General features: G+C 52.8%; 1 protein-coding gene across 1 annotated transcript in view; it reads right to left on the bottom strand.

The window, feature by feature from the left end:
- RNF43 (ring finger protein 43) overlaps window positions 1–14,926 on the bottom strand; it is a 60,937-nt gene that overhangs the window by 4,520 nt on the left and 41,491 nt on the right. The window contains exons 2-7 of the mRNA XM_061175182.1: window positions 10,893–11,015; window positions 4,425–4,499; window positions 4,185–4,316; window positions 3,467–3,571; window positions 787–948; window positions 197–299 (exon numbers count right to left, since the gene is read on the bottom strand). Of these exons, the coding sequence (XP_061031165.1) occupies window positions 197–299; window positions 787–948; window positions 3,467–3,571; window positions 4,185–4,316; window positions 4,425–4,499; window positions 10,893–11,015 (700 nt within the window). The remainder of the gene's footprint in view (window positions 1–196; window positions 300–786; window positions 949–3,466; window positions 3,572–4,184; window positions 4,317–4,424; window positions 4,500–10,892; window positions 11,016–14,926) is intronic.

The raw sequence follows: 14,926 nt of genomic DNA, 5'->3' as shown, positions 1-14,926 counted from the left end.
GAAAATACATCATAAAGATGCCTGCAATGGAATGGCCGCCCCCTCAGATGAGGCCCCTTCGAGCAGTGCACAGCTTAAAGAACAATTGAGGCAGTCCTGCCTTCTCCTCAGCTTCAAGGCAAAACACTTGCCCAGAGGGAAGCCCCTTCTAGACCCATCTGCCTGCACACAGGGGAGTCCTTGGCCCACCTCCTACCTACGATGTTGAACATGCAGAGGGGGCAAGTGCGATGCTGATGCAGCCAGGGGTCCACACAGGTACGATGGAACTCATGGAGGCAGGAAATGACCCGTAGCTCCTGGAGAAAACAAGGGGTCTGAACCAGAGCTGTCTGTAGCTACAGCCGTGGCCAGGAAGCAGGGCATCCCCGACTCCCTCTGGCCTCTCCTTACTGCCGCCATCTGCTTTCAAAGACCTCACAGTAGGACAGAAACGGTATGGGCTTTGATATCAAGTAGACCTGGCTTTTGCCACTTAGCTGCATGACCTTGGGCAAGTTTCTTAACAGACAGTTTTCTGCTGTAAAATGAGGCTAAAAAACTAATCTACCCCCACCCCTCACTGTCACGAGGCTAAAACGAGACGATGCCTCTAAAGCACCCACTGCAGAGCCTGGCACGTGGTACACACTCAACAAACAGTAGTTCTCTTTCCCTGGAAAGCCAGGAAAATAACCAAACCTCAGGGCTGTCTGTGCAGGATAGACAGGACATAGATGCCGCTCGAGCACTCACACCAGCCTTAAGTGCTTCCTCCCACGGAGGTGAACCACGGCCCTGCCTTACCTGGCCCTCCGAGAACTCCTCCAGGCAGATGGCGCACACAGGGGCTGAACTGCAGCTGCTACCTGAATCTGGCCACTCGGCCCGGGCCCTCCTGCAGCCGGGCTGGTACCTCCTGGTGGCCAGCTGGCTGATGGCCCAGGCTGTTCGCTGCTGAAGGGGATCCTGGGAAGAGGTGTAGGGCCAGAATGGGGCAAGGGCGCCTCTTCCCTCAGCCCTGGACTCCAGCTTGTACTCGGTTCCCAGCCACCCAGTTAGATCCCGTGACTACTTGACCACTCCGAGGCGTTTGTATCCTCGGAGTTCATACATGGCTCTGCCAAGCAGGCTAAGCCCTCCCATCCCATTCCCCCACTCATACTATTGATCCCATTCCCCACTCATACTACTGATCCCATTCCCCACTCATACGACTGATCCCATTCCCCACTCATACCAGTGATCCCATTCCCCACTCACACCACTGATCCCGTTCCCCACTCACACCACTGATCCCGTTCCCCACTCACACCACTGATCCCGTTCCCCACTCACACCACTGATCCCGTTCCCCACTCACACCACTGATCCCGTTCCCCACTCACACCACTGATCCCGTTCCCCACTCACACCACTGATCCCGTTCCCCACTCACACCACTGATCCCGTTCCCCACTCATACTACTGATCCCGTTCCCCACTCACACCACTGATCCCGTTCCCCCACTCATACCACTGATCCCATTCCCCACTCACACTACTGATCCCATTCCCCACTCATACCACTGATCCCATTCCCCACTCATACCACTGATCCCATTCCCCACTCACACTACTGATCCCATTCCCCCACTCATACCACTGATCCCGTTCCCCACTCACACCACTGATCCCGTTCCCCACTCACACTACTGATCCCATTCCCCACTCACACTACTGATCCCATTCCCCACTCACACCACTGATCCCGTTCCCCACTCACACCACTGATCCCGTTCCCCACTCACACCACTGATCCCGTTCCCCACTCACACTACTGATCCCGTTCCCCACTCACACTACTGATCCCATTCCCCACTCACACTACTGATCCCATTCCCCACTCATACCACTGATCCCATTCCCCACTCATACCACTGATCCCATTCCCCACTCACACTACTGATCCCATTCCCCCACTCATACCACTGATCCCGTTCCCCACTCACACCACTGATCCTGTTCCCCACTCACACCACTGATCCCGTTCCCCACTCATACTACTGATCCCATTCCCCCACTCATACTACTGATCCCGTTCCCCACTCACACCACTGATCCCGTTCCCCACTCACACCACTGATCCCGTTCCCCACTCATACCACTGATCCCATTCCCCACTCACACTACTGATCCCATTCCCCACTCATACTACTGATCCCATTCCCCCACTCATACCACTGATCCCATTCCCCACTCACACTACTGATCCCATTCCCCACTCATACTATTGATTTTCCTTCCCTCGATGACCCATGAGAGCAACTTTTTATCCAACTGCCTGCTTGACATCTCAACTTGGATATCTAACAGGCACGTCAAACTTGACAGGCCCCACGCTGAACTCCTAATCCCATGAACCGCCCAACCACACACCTGTCCTCCCGCAGTCTTCCCCACCTCAGTAAAGGCAATTCCATTCTTTTAATTGCTCAGGCCAAAAATCTTGTTGCCATTCTTGACCCTTCTCTTGCACTCCATGATCAGTCCATTAGAAACCTGTCAGCTTTGCCTTCAAAGTGTATGGAGAGTCTAACTAATCCTCACCACTTTCACTGCTACCTTCCTAATCCAAGCTACCACTACTGTCCCCTGGATTCCTGTAATAGCCTCTGAGCTGGTTTGTCACCACAGATCAGGTGAGGTCAGATCATGGCTCTCCTTCTGCTCAAAACCCTCCCATGAGTGAAAAAAAAATCCTGACAACGGCCTTAACAGTCCCATACCACTGGGCCCCCATGAACTCTCTGTTCCCCCCTCCTGCTCTGCCCTCTCACTCACTGGATTCCAGCCACAGGACCGTCTTGCTGTTCCTCAGACATACCGGGCACACTTCTGCCTCAAGGCCTTGGCACTTCCTGTTTTCTCGCCTCAATCACTTTCTCCCCAGGTATCTGCACAGATCACCCCCTCACCCATTGAGGGTCTTACCTGTAATGTCATCCTCTCAATGAGGCCTTCCCTGGCCTTGCTTTTAAAAATTAACCCTGTCCCCTTTCCATTCCCTCCCCTTTTCTATTTTATTTTTCCCCCTGGCACATGCCACCATCTAAATTATTGTATATTTTACTTATTTATTTACTTACATTTTACTTATTTATTTACTCATTCATTTTACCTATTTATTGTCTGTCTCTTTCTACTAGAATGAAAGTTCCCCGAGGGGAGGAATCTTTTGTCGTTTTGTTCACTGCACTATCCCCAACACCTGGAACAGTGCCTGGCACAGAACAGGAGCTCACTTTATTTGTTGAATGAATGAACAAATGAGGACTGTTGTGGAGAGAGGCTGCTGGAAATCAACAAAGTCATTTGCCGGGGGATTTAGGTGTAAACTGTTTCACGGGCGTAAGGGCACCTTCTTTCCTCACTTTTCCCTTCCTGCTCCCCACCTTTCCCCACACATGCACTCGCCCACCTCCACCAGGGAGCCTACCCGGCTCACCGGTCTGCTGTGACGGGGGCGGCACCGGATGCGCAGCACCGAGGCCAGGATGACCACAAAGATGGTGCCCACCACCGTCAGGAGGATCCACACGTCATAATCTGGCTGGGGGAGCGAGCAGAGAGGGAAAGGGTCACACTTCTGGAAGGAGCGGGGCCAACCCGGGAGAAACACAGGAGCCCAGGAGACACACGGAGAACTGGAGGGCCCCTTGAGTCTTCCAGCAGAGGGGATGAGGTTGCAGGTGGGCTTAGGTGGTCCCTCTGCCCACGGGCACTCCTCCAAACGTCTGCTGTGAGAGGTACTATCTTGAGACCCGTGTGCTTGGGAAAAAGGGGACGGGGACCCCTCTACAAGGTGGAAGCTACCCAATGAGCAGCTGGCCAAGCTTCCCAGTCGATGGAGAAATACCAGCCAGGCATCAGGGGGCCTGGGGACCAGGGTTTCATTCTGGCTCTGCTACTCTGTGCCATGAAACCACAATGCTGAAAAACAACTTTAGAGCTCAGCTGGCCCAATCTGTTCATTCTGCAGATGAAGCTCAGACAGGGGAAGAAACTTGCCTAGAGGTGCACAGCTGGTGGACAGAGTTGCGCTAGAGGGTTTCCAAGGTCTCTTTAGCTCCAGGAGTCTAAGGGCTTTTGGTGAGGGTCACCGCAGGAAAAAGTGCGAGTGACAGCAGGTGCTGGGGCTGGGGCTGGAGACCTGGCGTGCTTACCCACGTCGGGGGCTCCTTCAGCTCAATCCTCACGTAGGCCTTTCGGTTCTTGTACACAAACTCCATCAGCTTCTCGGCATCATTACCCCAGATCAACACCACTGGCCGCGTCAGCCCCAGGGGCTGCTGCAGCTGCAGGAGGGAAAGTGCCCACAAGGGTGGCTGTGTCCTGACTTCTTCCCCGGCACATTTCTCTTCCTCCGTCCAGCCCCCTCCTCAAACACCCCACGTCCCGGGTACCTGTTCAGCAGCAGCGCGATCCTCCGTGATGTCAAAGAGGACGGCGCTGGCTCCCCGCTCCCCCGCCATCCGGGCCTGCAGAGACACAGCAGAGGTCCCGCAGGGGTCAGACACACAGCCCATCCACGCCCCGGCCTCGCCCCCTCACGTCCCTTCCTAGGATCTTGCACACACCACACCTCTGTACACTCCCACATATAACACATGCAAGGGGTCAGTGGGGTTAGGATCCCCTGCCCCGCCCCAAGCTCACCCAGGTCCACTGCCTTCCAGGACAACCTTCAGTCCTTCCTTTCGTAATGGGACAAACCCCTAACAGGGCTTAGTAGGTGCCAGGGGGTAGACTAGGCTCCTGGCCTAAGGACGAATAAGACACAGCCCCTGCCGTCAGGGTGCCCCCAGTCCGCCTTCACTAAGAGGTGTGAGCAGGGAGCGACCAGCACCCCCCAGGGCCCGGGGGTGTGACCAGTCCCCAGTACAGAGAGGGGGACAGCTCCTTCAGAACAGAACTGGGCTCTCCAGAGTCCAGCCCTGCCTGACAAGAGGAGCCTGCAGAGCATCCCGTCCCCCACCTCAGGCCAAGTTCCAGGAGCCTGGGACGCCGCTCTCACCCAAGGCGTCTATGACAGCCCCAGGCTCAGCCCATCTCGCGGCTCTCTCTCCCTGCCACACTCTAGTCTGCCAACTCTTTCTCTGGCTCCAATTCAAGGACTTACTGGAGTCCCTGTCTGGTGCTTTATCCCTTCACCCCCTCCCTGAGGGTGGCAGTAGAGACTCGGGTTGGGAGGGACCCGAGGGACTGTTCCCACAAGGACACAAGTGTGCGCACGTGCCACAAGCACATGCACATGCGTGCTCGCCAAGGCTCTGAGAGGATCTAGCCAACCAGGCAAAGCAGAGAGCAGAGCCAGAAAGAGAACAAAAAGCAGGAATCTAGGGGCTCTGGGTGTGGGGTAAGACCAGGGAGATAAGAGCTGGGGGGGGCGGGTGGAGGCATGAGGGCAAAGGACCGACAGACAGACCCTGGTCCGGCCTCACTGTCGCCTCTCTCCCGGGCGCCGATGCTCTCCAGCGCTCCTCCCTAGAGCAAAGGCTCACCTTGCGAAGGCATCGGGCTGGGACCTCAGGCCCCTGGGGCCTGCTGATCCTTTCGGGCCTTCCTGCAGGCACTGAAGGAGTTAACCCTTCCGCAAGTAGTGCAGTCAGGAAGAGCACCCCGTGCTGGGGCTTACACTCCTAGCGCTTTGATCTCTGCTTCCCTTCCTGGCGAGAGCCTGTTGGGGCAGGTCTCCTGCCAGGCAGGCGAGGGGAGCGGCTCCTGCTCCCCCTCCCAGATCCCTACTCCCCAGGCGGCCGCAGGGGGCAGGGGGCCCCTCAGAACAGGCAGTCTGCAGGCAGGAGAGCCCGGGGAGGGTGGTGGAGACCCTCAAGTGGGGCCTTTGCGGCCAGGAGGGCACCTTCCCTCTTCCCTTCCTCCTTCCCTGAGGAGCTGGGCTAGGCCCTCTACCAGCACCCAGGCCCAGCCCAGGCCCAGGCTCGCCAGGCTAATTGACTGGAAATTCACAGGACTCGAGAATGGACCTGCTGAAGAAATGGAGAGGTCACAGCCTTCATCCTCCTCTAGCCTGCTTATTCCCAGGAAGTCTCCCCCACCGAGGCAACCCCAGGCGAAAAGAAGTTGTCCAGTCTTCAGAGCCCTCCAAACCAGGGCATGGGAGCAGCCCTAGGGGGAAAGGAGAAGGACTCCTTCTGCTAGTCTCATAGTCCCTGACTTAACCAAGGGGTGGGGAGGTCACCCCCGTAGTCACAGAACTGAGACTCCTGGATCCTCAGTGCTACCAGGGCCTCATGTTTCTCATCCCCAGAATGAGACCTTGAACCCAGCCCAGCCGGGAAGAGCAGGAGGGAAGGGCAGAGACTTCCTTCTCTGGAGATGTTCTTACTTCCCTACCCCTCTCTTTTTGAAGGGTTGGGGTAGGAACGGTGGAAAGTAATCACCCTGACGTTCAAACACCCCAGCCGATTACAGCCCATAATTACAAAGTTGTAAAAGTGATCAAAGAGAGAGGGTTGGCCAACAGGGGAAACAAACAGGCCTTTCAGACAGTGGGTGCCTGTGTCCAGAGTTCTAGGACTCAAAAGGCAAGATTTGGGGCCAGATGGCAGCCCACTCAGGGGCTACCCATGCTGCCCTGCAGTCCGCCCGCACCCAAGCAAGAGGGAGGGAGGGAGAGAGAGAAGCACTTCTTCCAGACCAGAACCTGGAAGACAGAGAGGACGGGCAGACCCTCCAGACAGGAAGAATGGGCTTTAGAAAGACAACCCAGAGACCTCTTTGGGAGCTGCAAAGATTCAGCCAGCCCTCTAAGAGCAGCGAGCAGGCTGCCCATGGCCTTTAGCAGTGGAAGCCAATACGTTCCAGGACTTCTGCACTTCTACACTCTGCACTTCCCTGCACCTTAGATTTTCCTCTCCAGACACAGTGACAGTCACTGTGTATCTCCTCCTCATCAAAGATTGACTGAGCACCCACTGTGCTCAGGGCACCAAGCCAGGGAAGGCCAAGCCCTCCAGAACAACTCATAATCTAGCTGCGGAGACAAAGCATATACGTACGATTATAATGCTGAAAACAACATTCTAGAGTACAAATGAATGAAATAGACCAGTCGTTTCCAAACCCTTTTTTCACTGCAGAAAGCTCTTCCCTCCATTGTGCCCCCCACAATACACACACGCACACACACACACACACACACAGAGACTGACACAAATCTTCAATACAAAACAGATAAAAGTGAGCTGAGGTTGAGGGTGGGATTAGGGGTAAGAAGGACCCTTGGCTTCCCCTCAACCCCAGCCCCTGCCAAGGCACCTCCATGAAACCTGGTGTGAAAAGCATGGCCAGAGACCCTGGCAGCATGCCAGGAGGGAAGGATTTCTGCTCCTAGTAGCCTAGCTGGGCTGAGCCAGTTAGGAAAGATTCAATACAAGAGGTGGGATTCACCTAGGCTTGAAAGCAAGGGGAGGAGGAAGGAGAGGGGATATAACCGTTACTGAGACCAACTCTGCCCAGACTGTTTAGGTTTGAGTACTAAATCTGCCATCAACCATTAGCTGTGAGACTTTGGGCAAGTCACTTAACTGCTCTGTGCCACAGTTTTCCTTTCTGTAAACTAGGGATAATAACAGGACCTACTTCACAGGGTTGTTCTGAGGACTATATAAGTTACTCCATGTAAAGCCTTGTAATATGCGCCTGGCACATAGTAAGTGTTCCTTAAGTATATTTATTTATTTATTTATTTGTATCTGTCATTAAGCCACTCAAGTATTAGTTATTATCGTAACATCTATCGCCATGTGCTTTTCGTACATGATTTCATTTACTCCTCACAACAATTCTATAAGACAGGCATCAGCTCCACTTTTGAATTGAGGAAAAGACAGAGGCTCAGATAGGCTGAACAACTGGCCCGGGGTCACACAGCTGATAAGCAGTGGAGGCAGAATTCCCACCCAGGACTTCAGCCTTCCGAGTACCTGGTTAGCAGGGAGCGTTCTCTGTGGTAAGAGAGGCAGGACTTGTACCCAACTTTTTTGCCTCCAGAGCCAGCTCCTCCCACCAGGCAAAAGGCCACTGCTCCAGTCCAGGCATGAGGTGCTAAGGGCCTGGGGAATCACAAGGATGGCTGTGGAGTTGCTAATAAAGAAACAGAAACCAATCTGGGTGACTGGGTAGGGGGAGGAAGGTGGTATGCTGACAAGAATGAGAGTCCAGAAGAACTACAGTGAGGGTCAGAGATCAAAAGAGAGAACCATGACAGAAAAAGGCCAACCTTGTTAACTATGAAAGCATAGGATGATGATGCCAATGACAAGGACAGCAGTGAGAGCTGCAGTCATTTATTGAGTGATTGCTGTGCGCTTGGCATCTGTACTGTCTCCTCAACTCCTCATAACTACTATAAGATATGAGCCCTGTTATTGTTCCCCTTTCACAGATGGGGAAACAGAGGCTCAGAGAGCTGAGCTAAAATGTCCAGGTCACACTGAGGGGCAGTGGAGAAGCCAGGCTCCAGACCTGGGGCTGTCTGGCTCAAGAGCCCCAGTTCCGGGGATGGGGACAGCACCACTGACACTAATTGATTTGCCAGAGCAGAGCTGACTGAGGTCAGTGGTTTTCGAATTTCCTCACCAAAGACCCACCTTTCCCTTATGCCTCCCACAAGCCCTATATTTAAATATGTTTTACCAAACTAACTGCATTTATTATGCACAATTCATTTTCCTATGAGATAACTTGTATTAACACATTGAACGGATAGAATTCAACCAAAAGCAAAAAAAATGAAGGGTTTAGTTAAGCCTGTGGGAAGTCTAAAATATTGGAAGTAGCCCAAAGATCCACATTACTACCTTCACAGACCTCCTTTGGGCCAGGGGATCCCAGGTAGGAGCTACTTGGTCAGGTCAAAGGATGAGAGATCCGAGGGATGCCTTGGACCTGACCCACGGGAGAGCTTGGGGCCAGAGCAGTTCCGCAGAGTGATGGGGGGAGAAGACGGGCGAGGGGAAGCGGGGTGAGTATGGTGCGGGGGGCGGGGGGGTGGGCACGGGAAGCTCAGGCAGTGACCTCAGAAAGAAAAAAGGTCACAGGGCAGCAGCCAAGGTGCTTCTTCTGAACTCCTAATGGTTTTTTGATTTTGTGTTTCATTTAGCTCAGGGACTATTTGGCACTTGACGTACACTATTTTCATCCTCACAATGATCACTGGGGTAGGAAATAAAAGTCCCATTTTATGGTAGTGGAAACAAAGGCCCAGCAAGGTTAATTAAGTACCTCAAAGAGCACTGACCACATGTTCCTTGTCACCCAGTGTCTGTTCACATGGCTCATTTCTCCTACAGGAGAGTGGTCCTCTAGGGGCGAGAAGAAAACCTCCTATGTGGACACATCCCGGCGGGTTGCCGAGGGCCCACACGCATGTGAAATCATACGCTGCTTCAGAGAGACAGCAGAGCTCTCAGAACTCATCCTCCTCCATCTGTCTGTCTCCCTCCCCTCTCTCTAACTCACACTCACCTACCTCACACTGGGCACTCATCTACCAAATGAATAAATGAATGACATTTGCCCATATTTTGTCAAGCAATGGAAATGAAATAGTCAGAGGTAGGGTAGCTTCAGCCTAACAAAATGCTGCTGCCAGTAGGACACTTACCGTCCTGCAGAGACACACACCCTCCAGCTCCTCAGGGGTGTCCTGGACCCCATCTCCCACCTCCCCAGGGCCCCTTCTGCATCAGCACCAGGCTGGGAGAATATCTTCCCCTATCTGTGGGCACCACATTCCGAGTCCTGCCCGAGTCCCTGCCCCCTGGGGGAATCACGTAAGAACACGGGCTGTTTCCTTGAGACTCATGGCCCGGGAAACAGCCCTCAGGAGGATCACAAATCCCCTGGGCCACAGTTCAAGGAGCAGGTGCATGGGGCAGGACGGTCGCCCTCCTCTCCCACCACCCCTGGGAGCAGGACCTCCTCCCCCAAGCCTGCCTGACCGTGCCACCCACAGTCTAACTACACTCTGGCTTGGCTCACCACGAGACTCTTTTCATGTATGTTCAGTTTTTCCAGCCAGAATAGGAGGTAACAGAGCACAGAGATTAAAAGCTCAGGTTTGAGAAGTGGACAAGCCTCGGTTTAGATCTCAGCTCCGCCCCTTCCTATCCCTGTCACCCTGGCAAGCTACTTAAGTTTTCTGATCCTCATTTGTCTTATATGTCAAATAGAGAATAACAATGTCTAGTTTTCCTGATTGTTGTGAAAAGCAAATGAGAATTAATATATAAGAAGTATCTATCCCATGTCCCACCTGGCACATGATAAGCACAAAGAAAATAGTAACATGTTAAAGCAGGGGTCACGAATGCAAATGTTTACAGGCTCTCTGAGGTAGCAGGCCAGTGGGGAGCATGGCAAACCAGAAAGCCCATGACAGTGGAAAGGTGGCAGCTGCTGCCAGCTCCAGCCAAAGGTGCCCCGAGGAAGTGCGGGGCTGCCGGTTTGCAATCTCGGAGGAAGAGTGTTTTAATGGCTTCTGTTTCCACTCTTCTTGCCTAGTGCTCAGTGAATATTTCTGAAAGATGGAAAAGCCCTCCAGCTGACCCCCTCTTTGCTCTGATGCTAGGCAGGGGAAGGGGTGTAGGAATTTCCAGGTGATGGGGGAAGAGCTAGGATGGGGCACATGCCCTAGATGACAGCCAAAACGTTCTGCTGGCACATGGCAGGTGGGGAGAGGACAGTGGCCTGAATTTCCATGTCTCTCAGACCAGTCATGGGTTATAAAAACCTGAATTGAGCACATCACTCTCAGGAAACAAGCAGACAAAGAGCACAGGACCTCTCACAGCCCAGAGCTGGGCGCACGGGGGTTCAGGGTGTGCGGGGGTCAAGTGCGAATCTACCTTGCTGGCCAGTGACAGGCAGGGGCGGGGGGCCCGCTGGGGACTCTCCAGCTTGACAATGCTGATGAATCCAGGCTCCAGATTGTCGTCGTCGCTGGCGTTGCACAGGTACAGGGGGTGGGACTGCAGAGAGAGAGAGCGAGAGACAGGTTAGGGGGCTCTAGGGAGCAGCAGGCATAGCTGGGAGAGCCAAGCACGTCCCCACCGTTCTCACAGGCACCTGGCAGGTCTCCTGGTGCCATGAAAGAGGGGGCCTTCTTATCAGATGGCCTCATGGTAAGCTAGGAGACACCAGCTGTCATTTCAGGGGTGCCAGGGCCAAGGACACATGGCGGTGGGGGCAGATAGGAGCAAGGGGTGTGTAAAAGCACAGAAGAGCCTGCTGCAAAGCCGTTCCAACAATCCTCAAGCCCTGCTTTTCCAAACTGGTCAGCTGCAAAGGGCTCTTCTCCTGGCCCCAGCCTCTCTCACCTCCTAATTCTGCTCCAAAAATCCCAGGCTGCGAGCCTGTATCAGTGCCTTCAGAATCCTGCCTTCCCTCCTTGCTCCCCCAGGGCAGTGCTGGGTGCTGCTGGAGCCTCCTGTCTCCTCGGCAGCTGTTGCCATGGAGATTCCCATCTCTCCTGTGCTTTGGGTCTTCTCACTTGGTGCCGTCTTGCTCCTCTCAACATCCCCCTTTGCTTATCCTGGCATTAAGCAGGGTGCTGATAGGGAGAAGAACTATTTTGGGATGAGGCTTGGCTAAGAGTTAAGCCTTGAATAGCACAATTCCTAGGAGCTCGTCCTGTCCTCAGGAATGATGCGGCCTGCTCAGCCCACTTGCTCTGAGGGTGTGGCAGGTCCAGTCCGAGACCCTGAGACTCTAGCCCGGCTGGTGCTGAGCAACGACTAAGGGGAAGTGGGCCTTATCCATGCTAACAGAGACCAGAGGGCCCCTCATCAAAGGGATGAGACTGCCCTTCTATACACGCTCTTCTCCTTCAGGGTGATTGTAATACCCCCTTGAATCTAATTTTCCTAGAGTACTGTGAGAACGAAGGATAATCCTATGGGCCAGGGGTTCCCACATGGTGGAAACCCAGTGTATTCTGGCAAGAAAGGGAACTTCCTACTAGGGAGCTGCCCACGATTCCCTGGCTACTGCTGTTAGACTAAAGGACTTCCAGAAAGAACCATCAGAGGAACCAGAGAGAATTTTGAATTTACGAAGATGTTTATGAACATGATAATGTCAATGATGGACTTAAAAGCACAGTCAGGGCTTCCCTGGTGGCGCAGTGGTTAAGAATCCGCCTGCCAAAACAGGGGACACAGGTTCGAGCCCTGGTCCGGGAAGATCCCATATGCCATGGAGCAACTAAGCCCGTGCACCACAACTACTGAGCCTGCGCTCTAGAGCCCGCGCTCCGCAACAAGAGAAGCCACCGCAATGAGAAGCCCGCGCACCGCAACGAAGAGTAGCCCCCGCTCTCTGCAACTAGAGAAAGCCCGCGCACAGCAACGAAGACCCAACGCAGTCAAAAAAATAAAATAAAATAAATAAAAGCACGGTCACTTTTTGAAAGCACTTTCAGGCTATTTCCTCTCACTGTATCGCTGCAGTCCCTTGAACATAGTAGGTTCTCAATACATATGCACTACCTCACTTTGAATTGTATCCTTGTGAATAAAAATCTTTGGGCAGGGGGTGATGAGATGGGAGGGATGTCCATTCTTGCTCCCAGAAATTAAGGACTGTTAGTCTGGTAGTGATCGAGGTTTAGTGTGGGAGAAAGGTTATATATCCCCCTAACCCCCAGAAATGGGCTGGGGCATGAGGTTGGGGGCTCTTGTGAAGCTGTAGCCCCCACCTCAACAAGCTCCATTAGTCTGTCCATCTGCCCATTCAGTTCTTCATTCTACCAACATTGAAGGCCCTCTTGGTGCCAGGCACTGTTCAATGCAACGAGGAGTCAACAATGAATAAGACAGGCTCCTTGCCTTAAAGAAGCTCAGAAGACAAGTGTGCAAACACTGTGTATTGTGATGTTACGATGCAGGTTCATTCAAGGGCCTGGGGGAGGGCCTGAGGAGGGGGACCAACAATCCCATGCAGGAGGACAGAGTGACCTCAGTGCTTCCTTGGGGACTAAATAGGTGTGTGTTCACCCAGTGGACCCACAACCAGCGGGGAGGGTACGTTCCTGGCAGAGGAAGCGGCCTGTGCTAAGGGTTGGGAGGGGCAGTTAGGTCTGGCATGAAAGGTCGGCAAGAGCAGGGACCACAGATCTGTGTTTGAGAAGGATCTCCCTGGTGACTGCAGAGGACAGACCGGTGTGGTGAGAAGTCAGGAGGCAGCTGCTCCAGCAGAACAAAAGATGTGAGACCTCCCTTCAGGAGCAGCCACAGAAGTCCACTGCTTTGCTTGCTCCCACACCCTACTCATGGTCCAGCTTTCTCAAGATAACTCCAAGATGCCTCTCACTGACCAGAGGGTCAATGGAGACAGGAGAAAGTCACTTTGGAGAAGACTAGTCTTTAGAGAAGGATTTTCAAATACTTAACCACCACGCTGCCCCCAGGCCTTCGCGGGGGAACCAACGTGTACTGTACTGTAGTGCCACGTGGTAGGATGCTGAGATAGAGGGGAAAAAACGTGGTGCAGAGTCACCAGACTTCCGTGGTCCTGAACTAACTACTATGGAAGAAGGAAGAGGAGGAAATGAACCATTAGTAAATGCCTTTGGCAGGCCAGAGCCTGTAGATGTTATCTCACTATGAGGTAGGTGTGCTCATCCCCACTTAAAGAAGAGGAAGAAGCTTGAGGCTCAGAGAAATTAAGGTCACACAAGATTAGAACCCAGCTCTGACTCCACCCTCTGGAGTTATGCAACTCCAAATGAAACACATAGCAAACCCGCCACTGTCCATGCTAATGCTGATGATGACGATGAGCGTGTACATTGATTGCGTAAATATCGTGGGCCAGTGAGCGTTCTAAGCGCTTTTGTGTACTACCTCTTTTTATCCTCATAACAACCCTATAATTGTCTCCATTTTAAAAAAGAGGAAACTGAGGCACTGAACAGTTAAGTAACACACCCAGGATTACACAGCTGAGAGCAGAAGATCAGAGGAAATGGAAAGAAGTAGGATAAAATTTAAAAAATAAAAATAAAAAATTAAGAACAATCTCCATTTGACTTTGAAAACATGATACCTTCCCCCAATTCATAACCAAGAAAATTTGCCTTCCTAATTATACATTCCTAAAGCATACAGGCCCAAACACAAGTCCCCGAAATATCGGTGGCAATTTCCAGGAATGTCCTAGGCCCTCTTCTCTTTTCACTTTCCATGGTCTGCCGGGTGACCCCAGCCAATCCCATGGCTTTGGTTTCCACGTAGAGGTGGTTAATTACATATGTGCAGCCCAGACCTCTCTTGAGTTCCAGACCCCAGGAGGGGCCTGGATGCTTCTACCTGAAGAACCTTAAATGAGACACCTCAAACTCAGCATGTTCAAAATTGAACTAATCATTTTATCCCTCAAAACTGTTCCTCCAGTGTTCCCTGTTTGAGGGGCTGGAACCACCATCCACCTATTACCCAAGTCAGATGTTATCCTCCTCCTCTCCTCTAATCTCCTTCACGCCCTACCACTACCACCAACAACCAAGCACCAAATTCTAACAATTCTATCTCCTAAACATTTCTCTTATTTGTCCTCTTTCTGCCATTCCCACCACGGCTACTCTGACACAGGTCACCATCACTGCTATCCCAATGTACTGAAATAATCGCTTAACTAGGGTCAACTCACTCCCCAGCCTCACCACCCCCCCCCCCGCCCCCAGTTCCCTATACTGAAGCCAGAGTGGTCTAAGATGCTAATTTGGGCGTGTCACTCTTCCTCTCTAAGCACTGAAAAGGCTCCTCATAGCTCTTAGAGTGAAGTCTGCACTTTTAAACACAGCTTAAAAGGCCCTGCCAGCTCCAGTGCCTTCACGCCCCGCCTCACAGCTTACCATCCCTGTCAATACCTCTTCCCCTGG

The sequence above is a fragment of the Eubalaena glacialis genome, chromosome 19 (assembly GCF_028564815.1).
Source record: "Eubalaena glacialis isolate mEubGla1 chromosome 19, mEubGla1.1.hap2.+ XY, whole genome shotgun sequence".
Taxonomy (NCBI): domain Eukaryota; kingdom Metazoa; phylum Chordata; class Mammalia; order Artiodactyla; family Balaenidae; genus Eubalaena; species Eubalaena glacialis.
This window is presented reverse-complemented; position numbering and strand designations above follow the sequence as displayed.